Here is a 21,987-nt window from a genome sequence, read left to right as displayed (position 1 = left end):
ATGGGTTTGTTGAGGAATAGCTGACGTACAATAAACTGCATGTATTTTTTCCCTAGGGCTGCCATAATAAAGTACCACAAACTGAGTGGCTTACACAATGGAACTTGATTGTCTCACAGTCATAGAGGCTAAAAGTCTGAGAAAAGATGTGAGTAGGGCCAGGCTCCCTCTGAAGGTACTGGGAAGGGATCTGTTCCAGGTCTGTGTCCTAGTTTCTGATAGTTCTTTGCCTTGTGGCAGCATAATTCCGATCATCACATGGCATTCTCCCTGTGTCTGTGTCCAGATTTCCCATTTTTATAAGGGTACCAATCATATTGGATTAGGGGACTACCCTACTCCAGAATGACATCTAATTACATTTGTAATGCTCCTGTTTCCCAAATATGGTCACATTCAGAGATATTAGGGGTTAGGACTTTAGCATGTGAAATTTGGGGTACACAATTCAAACCATAACACTGCGTATATTTAAAGGACACAATTTGATGGGTTTTGACATATGTATATGCTATCACAATCAAGATAACATCACAATCAATATAATAAATATATTCATCCCCCCTCAAAGTTTCCTTTGCTCCTTTGCAACCTCTCTTTTCTGCTCTTCCTTCCTGTTCCCCATATTAGGCACTCACTAATTTGCTTTGTCTTTTATTATTGTATTTTCTAGAATTTCCTCTAAACAGAGTCATATGGAGACATACTTTTTTTTCTTTTGGGTCTGGTTTTTTCACATAATTATTTTTTGAGATTCATTCACGTTATTACTGTATCAATAGTTTATTCCTATTTATTGAAAAAATATTCCATTGTATGTATATGTCATTATTTTTTATCCTCTTTGGATGGACATTAGGGTTGTTTCTAGTTTTTGGCTTTTACAAATAAAGATGTTGTGAATGTATACAAGTCTTCGTAGGAATATGTCCTTTCACTTCTCTTGGGTAAGTAGCTAAGAGTATAATGGCTGGGTCATCATATAGGTGAATGTTCAACTTTTTAAGAAATTGCCTATTTGATCTCACAAAACAAACTGAAGGTTGCTGGGGGGAGGGGGGTTGGGAGAAGGGGGGTGGGGTTATGGACATTGGGGAGGGTATGTGCTTTGGTGAGTGCTGTGAAGTGTGTAAACCTGGCGATTCACAGACCTGTACCCCTGGGGATAAAAATATATGTTTATAAAAAATAAAAAATTAAAAATTAAAAAAAAAGAAATTGCCTATTTGATCTCACAAAACAAACCCCCCAGAGTTGCTGGGGGGAAGGGGGTTGGGAGAAGGGGGGTGGGGTTATGGACATTGGCGAGGGTATGTGCTTTGGTAAGTGCTGTGAAGTGTATAAACCTGGCGATTCACAGACCTGTACCCCTGGGGATAAAAATATATGTTTATAAAAAATTAAAAATTAAAAATTAAAAAAAAAAGAAATTGCCTATTTGACAAATGATACCATTTCATATTTCCACCAGCAGTGTGTGAGAATTTCAGTTGTTACACATCCTTGCTAACACTTGATATGTCATTTAAAAAATTTTAGACATCCCAAGAATTGTGTGGTAGCACATCACTTAAGTTTTAATTTGTATATTCCTAAGACTCATGACGAACATTTATTTATTTATTTATTGACATACAATGCAACATTAGTTTCAGATATACAAAGTGATTTATAAGTATGCTATCCTCACCACAAGTATAGCTATTATTTGTCACCATACAATGCTATTATGATACCATTGATTATTATCTTTTTGTTATACATTGTATTCTTGTGACTTATTCTATAACTGGAAGCTTGTATCTTCCACTTCCCTTCACTCATTCTGCCTCACACCCCCTACTCCCTGGCAACCATCAGTTTGTTCTCTGTATTTAAGGGTCTTTTTCTGTTTGTTTGTTTGTTTGTTTGTTTGTCTGTCTATTCATTTGTTTTATTTATTCTTTTTTCAGGCGCCATTTGTTTTATTTTTTATACTCCACATGTAAGTGAAGTTATATGGTATTTGTCTTTTTCTGTCTGACTTAGGTCACTTCGCATAATAACCTCAAAGTCTACCAACGTTGCAAATGGCAAGATCTCTTTCTTTTTAATGGCTGAGTATTCCATTGTACATATATACCATATCTTCTTTACCCATTTATCTATCAGTGGACACTTGGGTTGTTTCCATATCTTGGCTATTATAAATAATGTTGCAATAAAGATGGGGTGCATGTATCTTTTCAAATTAGTGTTTTTTCCTTTTCCTTTAGGTAAATAGTAATGGAATTACTGAATCATGTGGTATATCAATTTTTAATTTTTTGAAGAACCTCTTTATTGTTTTTCACAGTGCATTGTTTTTATTGTTTAGTCTGTTAGTATAGTGAATTACATTGATTAAATACAAATTAAACCTGAATTCCTGGAATAAACTCTATTTGGTCATGCTTTATCCTTTTACATATTATTTGATTTGATTTGTTAAAATTTTATGAAGAATTTCATGAAGGCTACTGTCTATCTTTTCCTTGTAATGTCTTTGTCTAGCTTTGGTATCAGGATAATCTTGGCTTCATATAATGTATTGTGATGTACTTCCTTCTCTTCACATTTTTGAAGAATATGAGTTTGTATACAATTGGTAATGTAGTTCTCATCACATGAGTTGAGAAATGTTCCATTGTCTGTTACCTTCTGTATTTCTGTAAATTTGGTTGTATTTCTTTTTTAAAAGTTTTGTGGAGTTTCCCTAGTGAAGTCACTTGAGCCTGGAATAGTATTTGTGGGAATGTTTTTAACTACAAATTCAATTTCTTTAATAGATAAAGGGTTATTCAAGTTAATATATTTATTTATTTATTTATTTATTTATTAGCATTACCTTTGGTAGTTTGTGTCTTTCATAGAATCTGTCAGTTTTATCTGAATTGTTGATTTTTTTTCTTCATAATACTCCCTTATTATCATTTGTTAAAATTTTTTAAGTTTTATTTACCTAATCTCTACATCCAACATGGGGCTCAAACTCATGACCCTGAGATCAAGAATTGCATGTTCTTATGACTGAGGCAGCCAGCCCCCTGCCACTTATGATTTTAATACCTGTAGAGTCTGTAGTGATGTCACCTCTCTCATTTCTAATCCTAGTAATAGGTGTTTATCTTTTTCCTTTTCAGTATGGCTAGAAGATTATTGATCTTATTGGTCTTCTCAAGTAATTAACTTTTAGTTTCACTGATGTTTTTCTACTCTTGTTTTTTTATTTAATGGATTTTTCTTTTTAACCTTTATTTCCTTTCCTTTGCTTATTTTGTTCTTATAATTCTTAAGATGGAAGCTAAAGTCATTGATTTGAGAACATTATCTTTTCTAAGGCATTATCTTCCCAGGCATGCAGTGGTATAAATTTCCCTCTAAGTGCTTTACTTGCATATCCCAAATTTTTATGTGTTGTGTTTAATTTTCATTCTATTCAAAATACTTTCTAATTTTCCCTTTAAATGTTTTTGCAACCCAGGGGTTATATAGAGTGTGTTATTTAGTTTCTAAATATTTGAGGTTATTCTTGATAACTTTTTATTATTTATATGTAATTTAATTCCAATTTGTCAGAGATTATACTTTGTATGACTTGAATCTTTTATAGGAATGTGGTTTTTTTTTTTTCTTGGATGGAATGTTCTACAAATATCAATTAGGAAATGTTGGATAATGTTTAAATCTTTGTCTCTACCTTTTCTAAGGATTTTATTTATTCATTTGACAGAGAGGCAGCACAAGTAGAGGGAGCAGCAGGCAGAGGGAGAGGGAGAATCAGGCTCCTCGCAGGGCAGGGAGTCTGATGCAGGGCTCAATCCCAGGACTCTGGGCTGACCATGACCTGAGCTTAATGCAGATGTTTAATCACTGAACCACCCAGGCATGCCTAAATCTTCTCTATCTTTAGTAAATTTCTATCTATCTTATCTATCAACTGTTCTTATCTATCAACTATTGAGAGAGGAGTGTTGAAATTTCCGTTTACAATTATGGATTTGCAAATTTCTCTTTGAAGTGCTATCAGTGTTTCACATAATTTGAAGGTTTGTTACTACATGCCCTCTACATAGATTAGCTTCTTTATCATTTTCAAATGACCCTTTTAACCCTGGTAATAGTCTTTGAAATATTGTATTAATATTATATAATATATATTAAAATATTACTATATATTAATATAGTTACTCCAGCTTTCTTTTGATTGATGCTAGTATAGTATATCATTTTATATTCTTTTAACTTGTAACCTTGTTTATTCATTTATTTTTTTATTATTTTTTTAAGATTTTATTTATTTATTTGACAGAGAGAAATCACAAGTAGACAGAGAGGCAGGCAGAGAGAGAGAGAGGGAAGCAGGCTCCCCGCTTAGCAGAGAGCCCGATGCGGGACTCGATCCCTGGACCCTGAGATCATGACCTGAGCCGAAGGCAGCGGCTTAACCCACTGAGCCACCCAGGCGCGCCTTGTTTATTCATTTAAAGTAATTTTGTTACAGGTGGCATGTAATTGAGTAGGGTTTTTTTCCCCTCCACTCTGACAGTCTATGCCTTTTAATTGGTGTGTTTATAACATGTGTTAATTTGCTGAGTGAGAAATTACCACAAATAGCAATTTAAAACAAATTTATAATCTCATAGTTTACATGGATCACTTGTCTGGTGCATCCTACCTGGGCTCTATGCTCAGGGCTTCACAAAGCTGACGTCAAGTTGCCAGTAGGCTGCATCATTCACCTGGAGGCTTGATTATGGAAAGATCTGCTTCCAAACTCCCTCAAGTTGTAGGTATAATTCAGTTCCTAGCAACTGTATCAGTTAAGTTCTCTTTTTCTGGCTTATGATCAGGGGTCACTCCCAGCTCCTTGAGGCCACTCTGAGATCCTTGTCATTTGGCCCTCTCCTCAACATGGCAGTTTGCTTCTTCAAGTGTAAGAGGAGAGCATCTGCTATCTCTTTGAGTCTTTCTTTTTCAGTTTCTGATCTTTTAAAAGAGTCTACCCATATTCAAGGGGAGGGAATTATACAAAGTGTACATAATAGGAGTCATGAATCTTAGAGGCTTTCTGAAATTCTGCCTACCACAGACTATTTAAATTAATGCAGTTATTGATATGGTTGGATTTAAATTTATCATCTTGTTTTCTATTTGACCCATCTATTTATTGTTGTTTTTATTGTTGACCCATCATTTTATTGTTTATTTGTTGTTGTTGTTACCTTTTCCTTCTTTTTATGACTTCTTTTGGATTGAGCATGTTTTATAATTCAATTTTATTTACTTTGTTGGCTTAATACTTATAATTCTTTGTTATTTTAATAGTTTAAGTATTAAGTCTTCATTGATCTTTTTTTTTTTTTTAAAGATTTTATTTATTTGACAGACAGAGATCACAAGTAGGCAGAGAGGCAGGCAGAGAGAGAGGGAAGCAGGCTCCCTGCCAAGCAGAGAGCCCGATGTGGGACTCGATCCCAGGACCCTGAGATCATGACCTGAGCCGAAGGCAGCGGCTTAATCCACTGAGCCACCCAGGCGCCCCAAGTCTTCATTGATCTTTAACTTAATCTTAGCCTACCTTCAGGTGATATTATATCATTTTACATGGGTTATAAGAACATTACAACACTTTTGCCTCTTGGCCATTGTGCTATTATTATTATGTAATTTACTTTTTCATATATTATGACCCCTATAGTATTGTTATTTTTTCCATAAGCATTCAATTATCTTTTAAAGAAATGTAAATAATGATACAAAAATCTTTTACCCATGTAATTACCATTTCCAGTGCTCTTTATTCTTTTGTCTAGGTTTCCATCTGGTATCATTTCCTTCTGCTTATGTTGCAGATCTGTTGGTGATAAACTCTTTCAGATTGTGATTGTGTATGTCTGGGAAAGTGTCTATTTTCCATTCATTTCTGAGAGATATTTTTGCTGACTTAAGAATTCTGTGTTTATAGTTTTTTTTCTTTTTCTTTCAGTACTTTAAAGATGATGGCCCACTGCCTTTTAGTTTGAGTTGATTGTTTCAGTGAGAAATCTCCTGTCACTATCTTTGTTCTACTCTGCATTATGTGTCTTTTTCTCTAGATGTTTTTAAGATTTTTCTCTTTTTTACTGGCTTTAAGCAATTTAATTACAATGTGTCTTGGTTTGATTTTCTTCACATTTTTAATTTTTAGGGCTCACTGGTCTTTTTTGAATCTGTAGATTTATAGTTTCGATCATGTTTGTAAACTTTTTTGGCCATAATATCTTCAAATTTTGTGGGTTTTTTTTTTCTGTATCCCTTTAGGAGTCCAACTATATATATTTTGGGGATCTTGAAGTTGTTCCACAACTGAATCTTTTCTGTTCATTTTTTTTTCTCTGTGTATTTTATTTAGAAGAGTTTGAATTGCTATGTCTTTAGCTTTACTAATTTTGTTCTTAGCAATGTCTCCTCTTCTGTCAACTTATTTAAATGTATTTTCCATCACAACCATTGTTTTCATTTTTAAAAGTTCAGTTTGGGTCTTTTATATCTCCATGTTTCTATATGCTTAATCTTTCCTCTAACTACTTGAATATATGGAAATTAGTTATAGTATCTTTTCCCTAACTTTATATATTGAAGAATAATTGAAAAAATAATTGTATATGTTAAAATTATACAACATGATGATCTTACACACACACACACACACACACACTCACACACACATATTGTGGAATAATTACCAAGATCCAGATAATTAATACAACCATCATCTAACATAGTTAAGTCTTTTTTTTTAATTATGTATTGAGAATTCTTAACACCCACTATCAGCAACTTTCAAGTATTTACAATACTGTATTATTAGCTATACCCATTATGCTGTAATGGAGACCCTCAGAAATTATTCTTCTTATAATTGAAACTTCATACACTTTGACCTACATATCCCCATTTCTCTCTATCCTCAGCTCCTGGAAACCACCATTTTATTCTATTTCTATGAAATTGGCTTCTTTTTTCTTTTTAGATTCCACGTATAAGTGATACCATACAGGATTTGTCTTTGTCTGGCTTATTTCACTTAGCATAAGATCTTCTAGGTTCATCCATATTGTTAAAACGACAGGATTTTCCTCTATTTTATGGCTGAATAATATTCTACTGCATATATATACACCACATCTCCTTAATCTGTTATATGTTGACAAATACCTAGGTTGTTTTTATATCTTGGCTATTGTGAATAATACTTCCCTGAACATGGAAGTATAGATATTTCTTTGAGGTACTGATTTCATTTCCTTTGGATTTATATCCAGAACTAGGATTAATGTATCATACGCTAGTTCTACTTTTAACTTTCTAATAAACCACCATTCTGTTTTCCATAGTGGTTACACCCATCTATATTCTAACAATATTTAAGGATTTATTCTTCTTCATCCTTGCTAACATTTTATATCTCTTGTCTTTTGGATGCGATAGCTCTTCTTACAGGTATAGAGTGATATCTCACAGTTTTGATTTGCATTTCCTAATGATTAGTGATATTGGGTACATTTTCATGTACCTATTGGTGGTCATCTGTATGCCCTCTTTGGAAAAATGTCTATTCAGGTCATTTGTCTATTTTTAAATTATATTATTTGCTTTTTGCTATTTAGTTGTATGAGTTTATATATACATTGGATATTACCTCCTTAACAGATACCTGGGTTGCAAATATTTTCTCCCATTCTGTAGGTTCCCTTTTCAATTTATTGACTGTTTCATTTACTTTGCAGAAGTTTTAAAAATTTGGTAGAGTCCTACTTATTTAGTTCAGCTTTTGTTACCTATGCTTTTGGAGTCAGAGCCAAAAGATCATAGCTAAGACATGTATCAAAGAGCTTTTTCCTATCTTTTCTTCCATGAATTCTAGTTCCAGGTCTTACATTTAAAATGTAAGATTGTAAAATGTAAAATTTTAATCCATTCTGATTTAATTTTTTTGAATAGTATAAGATATGATCCATCTTCATTTCTTTGTATGTGGCTATCCTATTTTTTTCAGTATCATTTATTCAAGAGACTATCCTTTTTCTATTGTGTGTTCTTGCCTCCTTGTCAAGGATTAGTTGACCATATACACATGGGTTTATTTCTGGGCTCCCTGTTCTGTTCCACTGTTATATGTGCTTTTTAAAAAATATCTGTATCATATTGTTTTGATTACTGTATCTTTGTAATATAGTTTGAAATCAATATGTGTGATGCCTATAGCTTTGTTTCTCTTTCTCAAAGTTGCTTTAGTGTTTCAGTTTTTTGTGGTTTTGTACAAATTTTAGAATCATTTCTATTTCTGTGAAAAGTGCCATTGGAATTTTGACACAGATTGCATTGATTTTATAGAATAATTTGGGTAAATGGACATTTTAACACCATTATTTCTTCTAACCCATGAACACAAGATTGTTCCATTAATTTGTGACTTCTTCATTTGCTTTCATCAGTGTCTTATAGTTTCTAGCATATAGGTCTTTCACCTCCATGTTTGAATTTATTCCTAAGTATTCTGTTATTTTTTGATGCTATTTTAAATGGAATTGCTTTCTTAATTTTTTTTTCAGAGAGTTTATTATTAGTGTATAGAAATGCAAGTGACTTGTGTGTGTTGTGATTTTCTATATATTAGATTATGTCATCTACAAACAGGTAATTTTATTTCTTTTCTGATTTGGATGTCTTTATTTTTTTCTCTTTACTAATTGCTGTGGCTAAGACTTCCAGTACTTTATTGACTTGACAATAATGTTTTCGATGTTTTATCTCTGATTTTAGAGGAAAGGTTTTTAACTTTTTACCATTGAGCATGATGTTAGCTGTGGGTTTGTGATAAATGACCTTTATTATGTTGAAATACATTCCTTCTATACCTAATTTGTTGAGAGTTTGTATCATGAAAGAATGTTGAATTTTGTCAAATTGCTTTTTCTGCTTCTATTGAGATGATCATGTGATTTTTAGCCTTCGTTTTGTTAATAGATTAACACTGATTGATTTCTATATGTTAAACCATCCTTACATCCCAAGGATAAATCGCACTTGATCATGGTGTATAATCCTTTCAGTGTGCTCTTTAATTTGGTTTGCTAACATTTCTTTGAGGATTTTTACATCTTTGTTAATCAGGGATGTTGACTTATCATTTTTTTGTCTTATGGTGTCCTTGTCTAGATTGGTGTCAGGGTAGTGCTGGTTATGAGGAGAATTTGAGAAGGATTGATATTAATTCTTCTTTACATATTTGGTAGAATTCACCAGTGAAGCCATCTGGGCTTTTATCATTGAGAGATTTTCAATTACTGATTCCATTTCCTTATTTGTTATTGGTCTGTTCAGATTTTCTATTACTGTATGCTGTATACTGTATACTGTAACTTGTATGATTCCAGTAATTTATCCATTTCTTCCAGGTTATCTGATTTGTTGGTTTGTAATTATTCGATGTGTCTCTTGTGGTCTTTTGCATTTCCGTTGTCAGTTATAATGTCTCCCCTTTCATTTGTAATTACTGTTTTGTTTGTTTGTTTTTGTAATTACTGTTTGTGTCATCTCTCTTTTTTTCTTGGTGAGCCTAGTTAAGGGTTTGTCAATTTTGTTTATGTTTTCAAAAACTCAACTCTCAATTTTCATTGATTTCTTTTTTTTTTTTAAGATATAATTTATTTATTTGACAGAAACACAGTCAGAGAGGGAACACAAGCAGGGGGATTGGGAGAGGGAGAAGCAGGCTTCCCGCTGAGCAGGGAGCCCGACTAGGGGGTGAATCCCAGGACCTTGAGATCATGACCTGAGCTAAAGGCTTAACAACTGAGCCACCAGGTGCCCCAGTTTCATTGATTTCAATTGGTTTTTCTTTTTATTTTTTTTCTAGTCTCTATTTCACTTATTTCTGCTCTAAAAGTTATTATTTTCTTCCTTCTGGCTTTGGGCTTTGTTCTTCTTTTTTTAGTTCCTTGAGGTATCTTTTAATATCTTTTCATTAATGTAGGCATTTATCACTATAACTTTCCTCTTAGACCTACTTTTCCTGTATCCAGAAGACTTTTTTTGTAGAAATGATATAGTTTTATCATCTTCCCTGTTGCTTCTTAATCCACTGAAAATAATTTCATAATATAATATTTTTGGCACCTTCTCTGTTACTTTCTTTGGTTTCTATTTCTTTAGGCAACAATGGCTTGATCTTTAGTAACAAACTTTCACTTGTTAAACTACAAAGGAAAGCTTGTACCATGAAAGGTCCCAAATTGGTCTGTGCTTACAAACTTCACTGATAACTGCTTGCAGATTTGCAGCTATCTAGTCACTTGGCATATCCAGTGTTGCTATTTTGGTCTCGAGAAAGTTCTCCCTTTCTTCATCTACCTTAATTTCATGTCCTGTTTTAAATAATTCAAGCATTTTGGGGATGTCACAGCCAATGGAATTTCGAGTTAGTTTTGGAAATCTTTTTTTCAGCTTTTCCTTTAATGGATTAAGCTTCAGCATTATTTCTGGAACAGCTACATAAAAGTCTGATTGAATTTCATCATCCAAAATCTTCTGAATCAGATTAATTCTTCCTGCAAATGTAGCTCCATGTTCTTCTGCTATTTTAATCTCTGATGCATTCCCTGTAAATACGGAACTTTATTGATTTCTGAAACGAATGGGTATGGCAAACGAAGAACACTGGCAAATGGCTCCACTTTTTTCTTCTTATCCAGTGCCATATCCAGTGTCAAATCAAGATAAATCCCCTTGCTTTGGATTAGTAAAGTCTGGAATTTGAAATTTCTTAAGTAACTGAATAGCTTTCTCCACCTCATATATCTGCCTTGGATATAAGTGCTTTAAGTAGACATCATCTTTAGGTTCACCTTCCATAAAGGAGTATGACTTTATTCTTTCAATCTCATCTTTTTTCTCATCTGATACTTTGTCTTTCACACATTTTTTTGTTTTCTTTGCAGGCTTTGTAGCAGCAGCAAAATGTCTGCTGGGCCCCTGAACATATACAGAACAAGTATAAAGAGGTGTCTGATAAGCCATCTTGGAAAGACTATGCTTTTGATGATGTATCAAGACTCTACTGAGGCATCTTACAGTGATCACCATGTTGACCATTCTGGATTGTGTTCTGTATCCAGTAAGTTTTGATATAATGTGTTTTTATTTTCATTTGTTTAAAGATTTTTTTCACTTATTTGACCAATTGGCAGTTCAGGAGTGTTGGTTTCATTTCCACTTGTTTGTGAATTTTCCAGTTTTTCTCCTATTATTGATTTCTAGTGGGCAGAAAAGACGTTTGTTATGATCTCAGTCTTCTTAAATTAGTTAACACTTGTTTTGTGACATAAAATATGTTCTATCTTGGAGAATGTTCTGCACGTGGTTGAGAAGAATGTGTATTCTCCTGCTGTTGAATGAAATGTTGTGTATGTATATATGTCTGTTGGGTCTGTTTTGTCCAGCTTATAGTTCAAGTCCATTATTTCTGTATTGATTTTCTGTCTGGATGATCTATCCATTTTTGAAAGTGGGGTATTTAAGTTTCCTATTATCACTGTATTGTTATTTGTTTCATTTTGTTTTGTTTATTAACATATATTCTTTGTTTCAGGGATACAGGTCTGTGATTCCTCAGTCATACACAATTCACAGCACTCACCATAGCACATACTCTTCCCTATGTCCATCACCCTGCCACTGCACCCCTCCCACCCCACCTTTACTCCAGCAACACTCAGTTTGTTTCCTGAGATTAAGAATCTCTTTGCCTTGTTTCATTTTTCCCTCGCTTTCCCTATGATCCTCTGTCTTGTTTCTCAAATTCCTCATTCAGTGAGATCATATGATAATCTTTCTCTGACTGACTTATTTTGCTTAGCATAATACCCTCTGGTTCCATCCATGTTGTTGCAAATGGCAAGATTTCATTTTTGGATGGCTGCATAATATCCCATTGTATGTATATATGTGTGTGTATATATGTATATGTATATATATACATATACACCACATCTTCTTTATCCATTCATCTGCTGATGGACATCTAGGCTTTTTTCATAGTTCGACTATTGTGGACATTGCTGCTATAAATATTGGGGTGCACATGCCCTTTCAGATCACTACATTTGTATCTTTGGGGTAAATACTCAGTAGTGCAATTGCTGGGTCTTAGAGTAGCTCCATTTTCAACTTTTTGAGGAACCTTCATACTGTTTTCCAGAATGGCTGCACCAGCTTGTGTTCCCACCAACAGTGTAGGAGAGTTTCCCTTTCTCTGCACCTTTACCAGCATCTGTTGTTTCCTGACTTGTTAATTTTAACCATTCTAACTGGTGTGAAGTGGTATCTCATTGTGGTTTTGATTTGTATTTCCCTGATGTCTAGTGACGTGAAGCACTTTTTCATGTGTCTGTTGGCCATTTGTCTGTCTTCTTTGCAGAAATGTCTGTTCATGTCTTCTCCCCATTTCTTGATTGGATTACTTGTTCTTTGGGTATTGAGTTTGGTAAGTTCGTTATAGACTTTGGATACTAGTCCTTTATCTGGTATGTCATTTGCAAATATCTTCTCCCATTCTGTCAGTTGTCTTTTGGTTTTGTTGACTGTTTCCTTTGCTGTGCAAAAGCTTTTGATCTTGAGGAAATCCCAATAGTTCATTTTTGTCCTTGCTTCCCTTGCCTATGGCAATGTTTCTAGGAAGAAGTTGCTGTGGCTAAAGCTGAAGAAGTTGCTGCCTGTGTTCTCCTCAAGGATTTTGATGCCTTCAAGTATTACTGTTTATTTTTGCCTTCAGATCTGTTCTTTATTGTTTAATGTATTTAGGTACTCTGATGCTGGATGCATATATATTTACAATTGTTATATACTTTTGATTGACCCCTTTATCATCACATAATGGCCTTCTTTGTTTCTTGTTATAGTTTTGACTTAAAGTTTACTTTTTCTGACATAAGTATAGCTACTCCTGCTCTCTTTTGGTTTTCATTTGCATGGACTGTCTTTTTCCATCCCTTCATTTTTAGCCTATGAATGTCCTTAAAGCTTAAGTGAATCTCTTATAGGCAGCATATCATTGGTCTTTTTCTTCTTTTTTATTTTCCATTCGGCTACTCTATGTCTTTTAATTGGAAAATTTAAACCATTTAGATTTACAGTGATTATTGATAGATAAGCCCTTACTATCTCCACTTTGTTAATTGCTTTCTCATTTAGTTCTTTTTCTGTCCCCCTTTTCTTCTCTTGTCATCTTTGTTTGTGAATTGGTGATTTTTTATAGTGGCATGCTTTAGTTCTTTTCTTTTTATTATTTGTATATCTATTACTGGTTTTTGTGATTACCGTGACACTTATATAAAATATCCAATATTTGTAATTGTCTTTTTAAGCTGACAACTTTACTTCATTTGCATAAAAAGTTCTGCATATTTACTTACTTCCCTCATTTTATGTTTTGGTGTCCCAATTTATATATTGTGTATCCATTAATGAAATTTTTTTCAGCAGTTCCCTTCTAACTTACATACTAGAGTTCAATATGATTTACAGATTCTTCAATTCCAGAACCCTTGTTTGGTTATTTTCTATTATTTCTGTGCCTTTGTTAAGCTTCTTGCTTTTTCATGAGTTCATTGAATTGCCTACATTCCCTTGAATCTTCCTGAGTCTCCTTAAAATAATTATTTTGGGTTGTTTTTCAGGTAACTCCCAAATTTCTATTTCTTTGGGATTAGTTACTGGAAAATTTTGTATTCCTTTAGTAGGGTCATGTTTTGATTTTTGTTTGTTTGTTTTGTTTCTTTTGATCTAATTCTGTTATCTGTACTATTGCTGGGTCAATTTCAATTAATTAATTTCCTTTTCATTATGAATTGTGTTTTCATGCTACTTTGCCTGACTACTGACTTTTTAAATAAATGCCACATATTGGAGATTATACTTTCTTTGGTTCCAAATATTGTTGCATTCCTATAAATATTCTTCAGCTTTGTTCACTGATGGTTATATTACTTGCAAACAGTTGATCCTTTTAGTTCTTGTTTTTAAGCTTTTTTAGGCAGCACTTAGTTGAGGGCTAATTTTCCCCTAATTGATGCAAAACCCTTCTGATATTACTACCTGGTTTCCCATGAATTAGGAGATTTTTCACTGTTGCTGGTAGATACAAGCACTGTGCCTATCCCTGTGTGAATCCTAGGACTGTTCTCTTTAATCCTTTTAGATATTTCTTTTCCTAGCCTCATCTGATTTTCTTACATGCATGAGTTTTTCATTTTCAGCTGAATACTGAAGAGATCCTCCGCAGATCTCCAGAATTCTGTGTGTAGTTTTCTCCTCTCCAATATTCCTCTCTGTGAACTCTTAAGACCTTGGATTCCATGGATTCCCAAGTCCATCTCCTCAATTTAGGGATAGTTCTGTCCTCAGCCATAAGTAGTACACCTCCCTGTACCACCTGCCAGAAACTTTCTTTAGGCAGTAAGATGTAGTTCTCTTGTTTGTTTCCTGTCTCTCTGGAAGCACTTTTGTTGTTTTTGCTGCCTAATGTCCACTGTATGTACAGCATTATTTCATATATTTTGTCCTGCTTACAGTTATCTTAGATGAGATAGTAAATCTGGGACAGAAGTGAAAGTTCAGTCTGCCTGGATTGTTTTAAGAGTTTGAGATCCTATACATGATATTCCCTTTGAAAAGAAAATAATAACCTAAATATATGATATATTTTAATAGTTTTTAAAGTAATAGGCCAAGTTTATATCAGTTCTGATATAGGTGTATATATTTCTCAGGGGTATGTATGTAAATGTGCTAGTAACTGAGTTTCTGAATCAATATTTGGTACAACAGAGGTACTACTTCTACTAGAAAAAAAACATCTAATGTTCCCAGTTATTGTACTCTTTTTTAAAATGAACATATAATGGATAATTTGTTTCAGGGGTACAGGTCTGTGATTCATCAGTCTTACACAATTCACAGCACTCACCATAGCACATACTCTACCAGGTGTCCATCACCCAGCCACCCCATCCCTTCCACCTCCCTCCCCTCCAGCAACCCTCATTTTTTCCCTGTATACTTCTGTCTTAACATGCTTGGAATCACATGAAGCAGGTTAAGTTTGGTATCTTTATTTCCACTTTTCCTATTTTCAGAGTTTTTCTCTTGCTACAAGGTAACTTATATTTCTGAGATTTGGAGATCTCTGGAATGAGTATTCCTGGTACATATACCAGATTCTGCCTTGAATTCTCCATGTCACCTCCAGGGAGACTCATCTAACCATCTTTCATTTTTTTAATTAACTTTTGATAAAGACTAGGATAAATGAAAATCAATGGGGTTGTCAATAATCAAGAATAGTACTTATGATTTATTGAGTATCTTCCATGTGGCAAAAGTTCTATTATTTTCTCTAATTCTTTTAAAACCACTAACCATGAGGAAGGCCTTGGGGAATCAAGAGAGGACTTTCCAGAAGGTCTGCTTTCTCAGTTAACTAATGAAGGATGAGTAGGAATTAGGTGAGATGAGGCATGGAGTGGGGCATCAGGCAGATGTTCTAGACAGAGAGGATGGCATATGAAAGGGCTTGGAGGCAAGAAAGAAAGTGACAAATTTGAGGAATTCCATCTTGTTTGGCTGAAGAACTTAAAAAGTGGAGGGAAGGTGGTGAAGATAGGGGGACGGGTAACAGATAAAATCAGAGAGGTAAGTTAGATTCCAAGGGATTTGTAAATGATACTAAGGAGTTTGGACTTTTTTTCTGAGGGCAGTGGAAAATTCTCATTGAACTTTTGTCATATTACATTGCACAGAGAGGAAAATGGATTGAAAGAAGTAAAATTGAGTTATAGCCGTGGAAATGGAGAAAAGTGTATGTGGTTTTAAAAAATTCAGTAATTATTTATTCATGTACTCCCTCAGCCATTTATGTATTAAACATATATAATGACGGTCTGTTACATACTAGGCTTTCTGACTAAATAGTTACTAAACAAATAAGTGTTGAATTATTAAATTAGCTATCACTTATTAAGCACTTATTATATGCAGATGCTGTGTTAAGTGTTTTACATAGATGCTGATACTGCCTTTAAATAGGTGACAAAACTGAAATAAAGTTCAAATATGCTAATGTCAGAGTAGATGGCAGAGCCAGGATTTGATTTCAGATCAGTTTGACATCTTGTCAGATTTGGTCATTTACTTAAATGACTCTTCTTTCACACATGAAAATTGTATTTATTATTTTTTCAAATCCAAAGATAAAACAATAAAATAAAATATTGTTTTGAGAACAATAAAATATTAATGATTTCTTTTTTGTTTTAATTAGCAACACATATGCTATTTGCCCGGGTTTCCATTGAAAATTGCCTTTGTTTTATAGGTAAGCAATAATTTTATATATCTGTAAATGACTATTTAGGCAAAATTTGGGACATTCAAGCCTGAAATAAGTTCTTTATTCCCAAGACTTACTAGATGATGTTGAGTTTTTTTTCTCCTTCTGTGTATATCCTTTGTTAATATTCATAAAGGATGTATTTAAAAGGGTAATTTTATTTTGAAATAGGAGAGGGGAAAATTCATGCTGTAATAATGTCAGAGTTTCCAGAGGAGTATGTTGTGAAATTGTTTGTTTAAACACATTTTATTTGGGGTTCAGTATGAATTTTCAATTGATGTTTTTTCAGATAAGAAAGCAGTAATTCAAACTCAATTATATAAACAAGGAGATCAGAGAGGATTTATCCTGAAGGGTATAAAATGAACCAAGAGCTTTTAGTCTGGGTCATTATACGATCAGCTCCCCAATGCAAAGTAAGGTAGGTGTCTACACTGAGAAGGCTTTGTGAAATGAAATGTTCTTATTCTAATTATTTTTTTTCATTTTCACCATTTTAGTTGGTATTCAAAAATGGCAAATGATAAGTGGTAATTTGCTTCTATAGAATCTAAGAACTCCAATTATTTCTCCAAAGTTGTTCAGTGGTGAGTAAAGGTAGGTGAGCTATATAAGGAAAAGAAAAATTTCATTGACTTAAAATAAGAGGAATAACTGGTCAATTCCCTAATGAAGGCTAATTGATGTACCTGGCTTTCTCTTTCTATTTATATTTTGATTTCAACATTTTTATCAATTAAATTGTCTGTATATTAAAATCTGTCAATTACTAATGGCTATCTTTGATGATTATATACTTCTGTGAGAACTTCTAGTAAATTCACTTTGGGTAGTGTCTAATGTATGTTCCCTGCCTTATAGTACATTTTGGTTTGCAGAAAGATATATTGTTTTAGTTTAGAAGCTCCTGGATTGCTCATAGGGTGGACAATTGATTCTTTTCATAGCATAGTAAGGAATTTGGTGAGAAAAGATTGGCAAAGAAAATTAGAAGAAGAGAGAACAATGTGTTTATTAAGAAAGAAGGTAGTAAGAGCAAAAAAAAGGAGGAAAGGAGGGTAAGGTAGGGTAAGTGGCAAAGGAAAGAAGATATAATAAAGAAAAATGTTGAAAGTGTAGACAGATGGTCATGCCACTGAAAAAGGAATCTCATTATTCAGGGCCTGAAATCATATCATATTAGGGTCTTCTGTATTTAGGTTCTAAATAAATCATTTCTCATGGTTTTAAAAGAGACAATTAAATTGCAGAGATTAGAGTCCAGGTGACAATAAAGGAGAAATTATGGCAGATAATATAGGGAATTATTAACTAATACTGATTTATATAGTGTTATATCATTACTAGGCTTTCTTCCATACCATTCCAAGAGCTTCACATATATTGTTTTATTCTTTTTATGATTTTAGGAAGGAGCATATGCAAAAATGAAGGCAAAAGATATTAAGTTGCTCTACACATAATTATAATGAAATCTAGAAGCAGAATTCTAGATCACTGAGTCTTTTTTAAAAAATTTTATTTTATGTTTTCAGTGTTCGAAGATTCATTGTTTATGCACCACACCAGTGCTCCATGCAATACGTGCCCTCCTAACACCCACCACCAGCCTCCCCCATCCTCCTCCCCCTTCCTTCCAAAACCCTCAATTTGTTTCTCAGAGTCCACAGACTGTCATGCTTTGTCTCCCCCTCCAATTTCCCCCGACAGACTTTTCCTTTCCTTCTCCTAATGTCCTCCATATTATTCCTTATGCTCCACAAGTAAGACAGACGACTGACTCTTATAGAATAGGGACCCAATACTAATTTATCACATAGAATCACAATCTGTTTGTCTGAAAAGACCCCCTCAATCATCTTCTGGTTCTAAACCCTCCTTTTATAGATGAGTAAATTGAGGCTCAGAAAGATTCTGTAGGTAAAGTTTTATTATTTGCAACAAAGGGGAAAGAATAATTCTTACTTTTTTTGTATCCACAAAATTATACAGCCAATATTGCTAGTAATTCAGCACTTCTAGTTTTTCCTTTTGTAAGTTTAGGGTTTTACATTTACAAAGAGGAACTTTGAAAAAATGTAGTATCCATAATGAATATGATAACAATGGGTAAAAGTTCTAAAATGGTGTTTTATCCTATAATTAAAAATAGGAAGAGAAACCTGAAGGGAGGGGAATCAGAGGGGGAGATGAACCACGAGAGACTATGGACTCCAGGAAACAATCTGAGGGTTTCAGAAGGAAGGGGGGCAAGCCCAGTGATGGATATTAAGGAGGGCACATGTAATGATCACTGGGTGTTATACACAAATAATGAAGGATTGAACACTGCACCAAAACTAATTATGTACTACTCTATGGTGACTAACATAATAAGAAGAATAGGGTTGGGTTTACTTGTCCCTCTGTGTTTTCCAGATGAGAAAATAAGGCCCAGACAGATTAAATTATTTTAGCCAATTTCTAATAGCTTCATGAGAGATCTTGAAATAGAATTCTATTCCTTAACTCGAGGACTCTACACTAGATCACCACACATCTATTTTATGTAGAATTACAGAGCTAAAATATGTGAATTAATTATTTTTATGCAAAAACCCAGTAGTTGGCTGGCTAGAGAGGCAAGAACCATATGATCATAATGGCTGAGTATTTTCTGTCATTTTTAGAGGATCCTCTAGTCTATGGCTCTAAAATAATGAAATCAATTCTGTACCATAGAGGGACCTCACATCTGTGAAGCACTTGAGAAAGCCAGACTCCATGAGCAAAGGGATTCTTATATTTTTCTCTTTAATTGAAATACAAAAAATTTTGAAGAATACTTCAATATGCAACATTTTATCTAAAGGAGTTAATCAGGAAAATATTTTACTGTATTACTTCACTTCCTTGTTTATACAGAGAAATTTTTGATAATTTTGTGTCTCAGAGTCATAATTTTATTCTTTCAGAGCACTTAGAACAGTATTTTTCTTATTAGTGCTCATACTTACCTCCTCTGCTTAGATTGTCAGCCCTTGATGTGAAGGACCATAGCTTATCCATTTTATATTTCTCTTTGCCTGGTTCAAATGCTCAGGATATATTTATCTAATTTATCTACCATTAGTCATAATAATATTACCCAGCTCATTATAATAATCAATTGATATTGAACAAACTATTCATTACACAGGTTCTATTGAGATACATATTCTCCTCTGTCTGACGCACAATGGACCCTCTGTTGTCGTCCATGCAGCCAAAACTTACTCTACTTTTCCTGGCTAACCCACAGTGGGTATGTCCTTCATAGTATTTCTCTGTGTCAACCTGTATTTTTTGCTTCTATAGTTTTTTTTTAAGATAATACATTCCATACATTTTCTTAGTAAAATAATTTTTATTTGTCCAACTCCACTTCTTTCAACCATCAAAGAATATCCTCAGGGTTGTAAAAAGGGGAGTTTCTAGATTTCTGGGTTAGCCCTTTATCTAAATCACCAGTGGCGATTTTAGTTGACCTATTCTGAGTGTTCTCCAGCTTTGTCTTGTCTTCCTTTGTAGACATTGGATAGAATTATATGCAAGATGATTTGTGCTGAGATGGTAATGAAGTTGGATTAAACTTTTTCTTGGTTTCTTTAGGCTTTCTGATTATAACCAGTTTGTTGGCCTTTTTAAGTTAAGGAACTAAAGTTTTTAGAAAACTACAATTCTGAGAAAGACCCTACTGAGGTCTCACTTTTAGCAGACTTCTTATAATTAGAGGCAGGTATTCGGATTTTTTCCCACGGAGTGAATTGTTTTACACTTAGTTGACATTATGTGTCTCTGCCACTGTTTTTTTGTGATGTTTCAGGCTTTCCTTTTCACTGCCCAGTGTTGCTAAGTGGCACTTGCAAGTAGGACCTTTACTATGTGAGTTCCTACGTTATGAGGTATATGGCTCATAGTCACATCTAAATGCATAAAGAAAGGTTACTAAGAGTATTAACTATGCAAAAGCACCCAACATAGGGCATAGAACGAAGTAGGCATTCAATAGCTACAAATATTTACACACATACACACACACATTTTCGCTCAGTGGTGGGTATTAAGGAGGGCACATATTGCATGGAGCACTGGGTGTGCTGCATAAACAATGAATTGCTGGAACACTGAAAAAATAAAATAAAATAAAATGAAAAAAGTCCCTTCTATATGTCCTAAAGGATATATGTAATAGATTCTTTAATTTTTTCTTTGATTTAGCATGACTGCTATCTACCTGATGTCCATGCTTTTTGGCCTTGCATGTGGGCAAGTAATGTCTTTTTGTTTTCCAACTGAGTATACGATGCATGTCGAAAGGAAAGAGTGTGCTTATTGCCTAACCATCAACACTACCATCTGTGCTGGATATTGTATGACACGGGTATGTAGTTCATCTCACTTCTTTTGGCTGTAAATTAGATAAACCTAGACTCAGTCCATTTCTATCCAGAAAGGAAATGAGATAAATAACAACCTTATTTCCTAAATCTAATGGTTATTGGCTCCTTAGAGGTAGAGCCCCCACGTTATAATATTATATGGATCTACTTAACACAATTGGTACAGATTTTACTCCCAGAATTTATTTAAACCTTATATTGTTCTCATGATCAAGGATAAAAGGAAGGTGTGTGTGTGTGTGTGTGAGAGAGAGAGAGAGAGAGAGAGAGAGATAAAGGATTCAGTGTGAATATGTTGAATTGGTACTGGGGAATGGGACTAAGGAATCCTCCCCCAGTCTTATTTGTGTCAAAGGAATATAAGTGAATTAACATTATGCTCCCTTTTCTGTTCTGTTCTTTCCTCAGGATATCAATGGCAAACTCTTTCTTCCCAAATATGCTCTGTCCCAGGATGTTTGTACATATAGAGACTTCATGTACAAGACTGTAGAAATACCAGGATGCCCACGCCATGTCACTCCCTATTTCTCCTACCCCGTAGCTGTAAGCTGTAAGTGTGGCAAGTGTAATACTGACTACAGTGACTGTATACATGAGGCCATCAAGACAAACTATTGTACCAAACCTCAGAAGTCCTATGTGGTGGGATTTTCTATCTAACTTCTATAGTGATGTAACTTGCAATTCAGTTAAATGTGTTCACCTGGAATAAAATTAATAAAATGTCAATATATTTCACAACACATTGTATACATTTTGAGTACTATTTCACCCAAACCCATACCCACACATGCATCAGAGAACCTATTGGCTTTAGAAGAAAAGGTGAGTGAAAGAGCCATATGAATTCATATGAGGGACAGTTTCCACATGAAAGGGCACAGTGCAGGTAAAATGGCAAAGAGGGATATGAAATACTAACGAAATGCAGGCTTGAGTTGGCTTTCTTTAACAGAAGACCATGACATGAGGTTTGTCTTGACATAGAAAATGGATATAGGGATGCTGCAGAGTTATAAGTGTAACGTGATCAGAAACTGAAGCAACACAGAGCATCAGTGTACTGGAGACATTTGCTTCCACAAGCTAGAAGCAGGACTGGAGAGGACA

General features: G+C 34.1%; 1 protein-coding gene and 1 pseudogene across 1 annotated transcript; one reads left to right on the top strand and one right to left on the bottom strand.

The window, feature by feature from the left end:
• Window positions 1–10,159: 10,159 nt before the first annotated feature.
• Window positions 10,160–11,157, bottom strand: LOC116567993 (annotated as a pseudogene).
• Window positions 11,098–21,607, top strand: TSHB (thyroid stimulating hormone subunit beta). The gene is made up of 6 exons (XM_032303397.1): window positions 11,098–11,179; window positions 16,382–16,435; window positions 16,743–16,874; window positions 16,954–17,050; window positions 20,693–20,855; window positions 21,283–21,607. The coding sequence occupies exons 5-6, from the start codon at window positions 20,694–20,696 to the stop codon at window positions 21,535–21,537; spliced, it is 417 nt and encodes a 138-aa protein (XP_032159288.1). The 5' UTR covers window positions 11,098–11,179; window positions 16,382–16,435; window positions 16,743–16,874; window positions 16,954–17,050; window position 20,693; the 3' UTR covers window positions 21,538–21,607.
• Window positions 21,608–21,987: the final 380 nt, after the last annotated feature.

This window comes from Mustela erminea, chromosome 10 (assembly GCF_009829155.1).
Source record: "Mustela erminea isolate mMusErm1 chromosome 10, mMusErm1.Pri, whole genome shotgun sequence".
In the NCBI taxonomy this organism is placed as follows: domain Eukaryota; kingdom Metazoa; phylum Chordata; class Mammalia; order Carnivora; family Mustelidae; genus Mustela; species Mustela erminea.
The sequence above is the reverse complement of the archived record's forward strand: the minus strand, read 5'-3'. Positions and strand labels throughout refer to the sequence as shown.

Coding starts and splice junctions, on each gene's coding strand:
- TSHB (XM_032303397.1), top strand. CDS start 20,694: ATGACTGCTATCTACCTGATGTCCATGCTTTTTGGCCTTGCATGTGGG. Junction 20,856..21,282: donor CTGGATATTGTATGACACGG/GTATGTAGTTCA, acceptor TTCTTTCCTCAG/GATATCAATGGCAAACTCTT.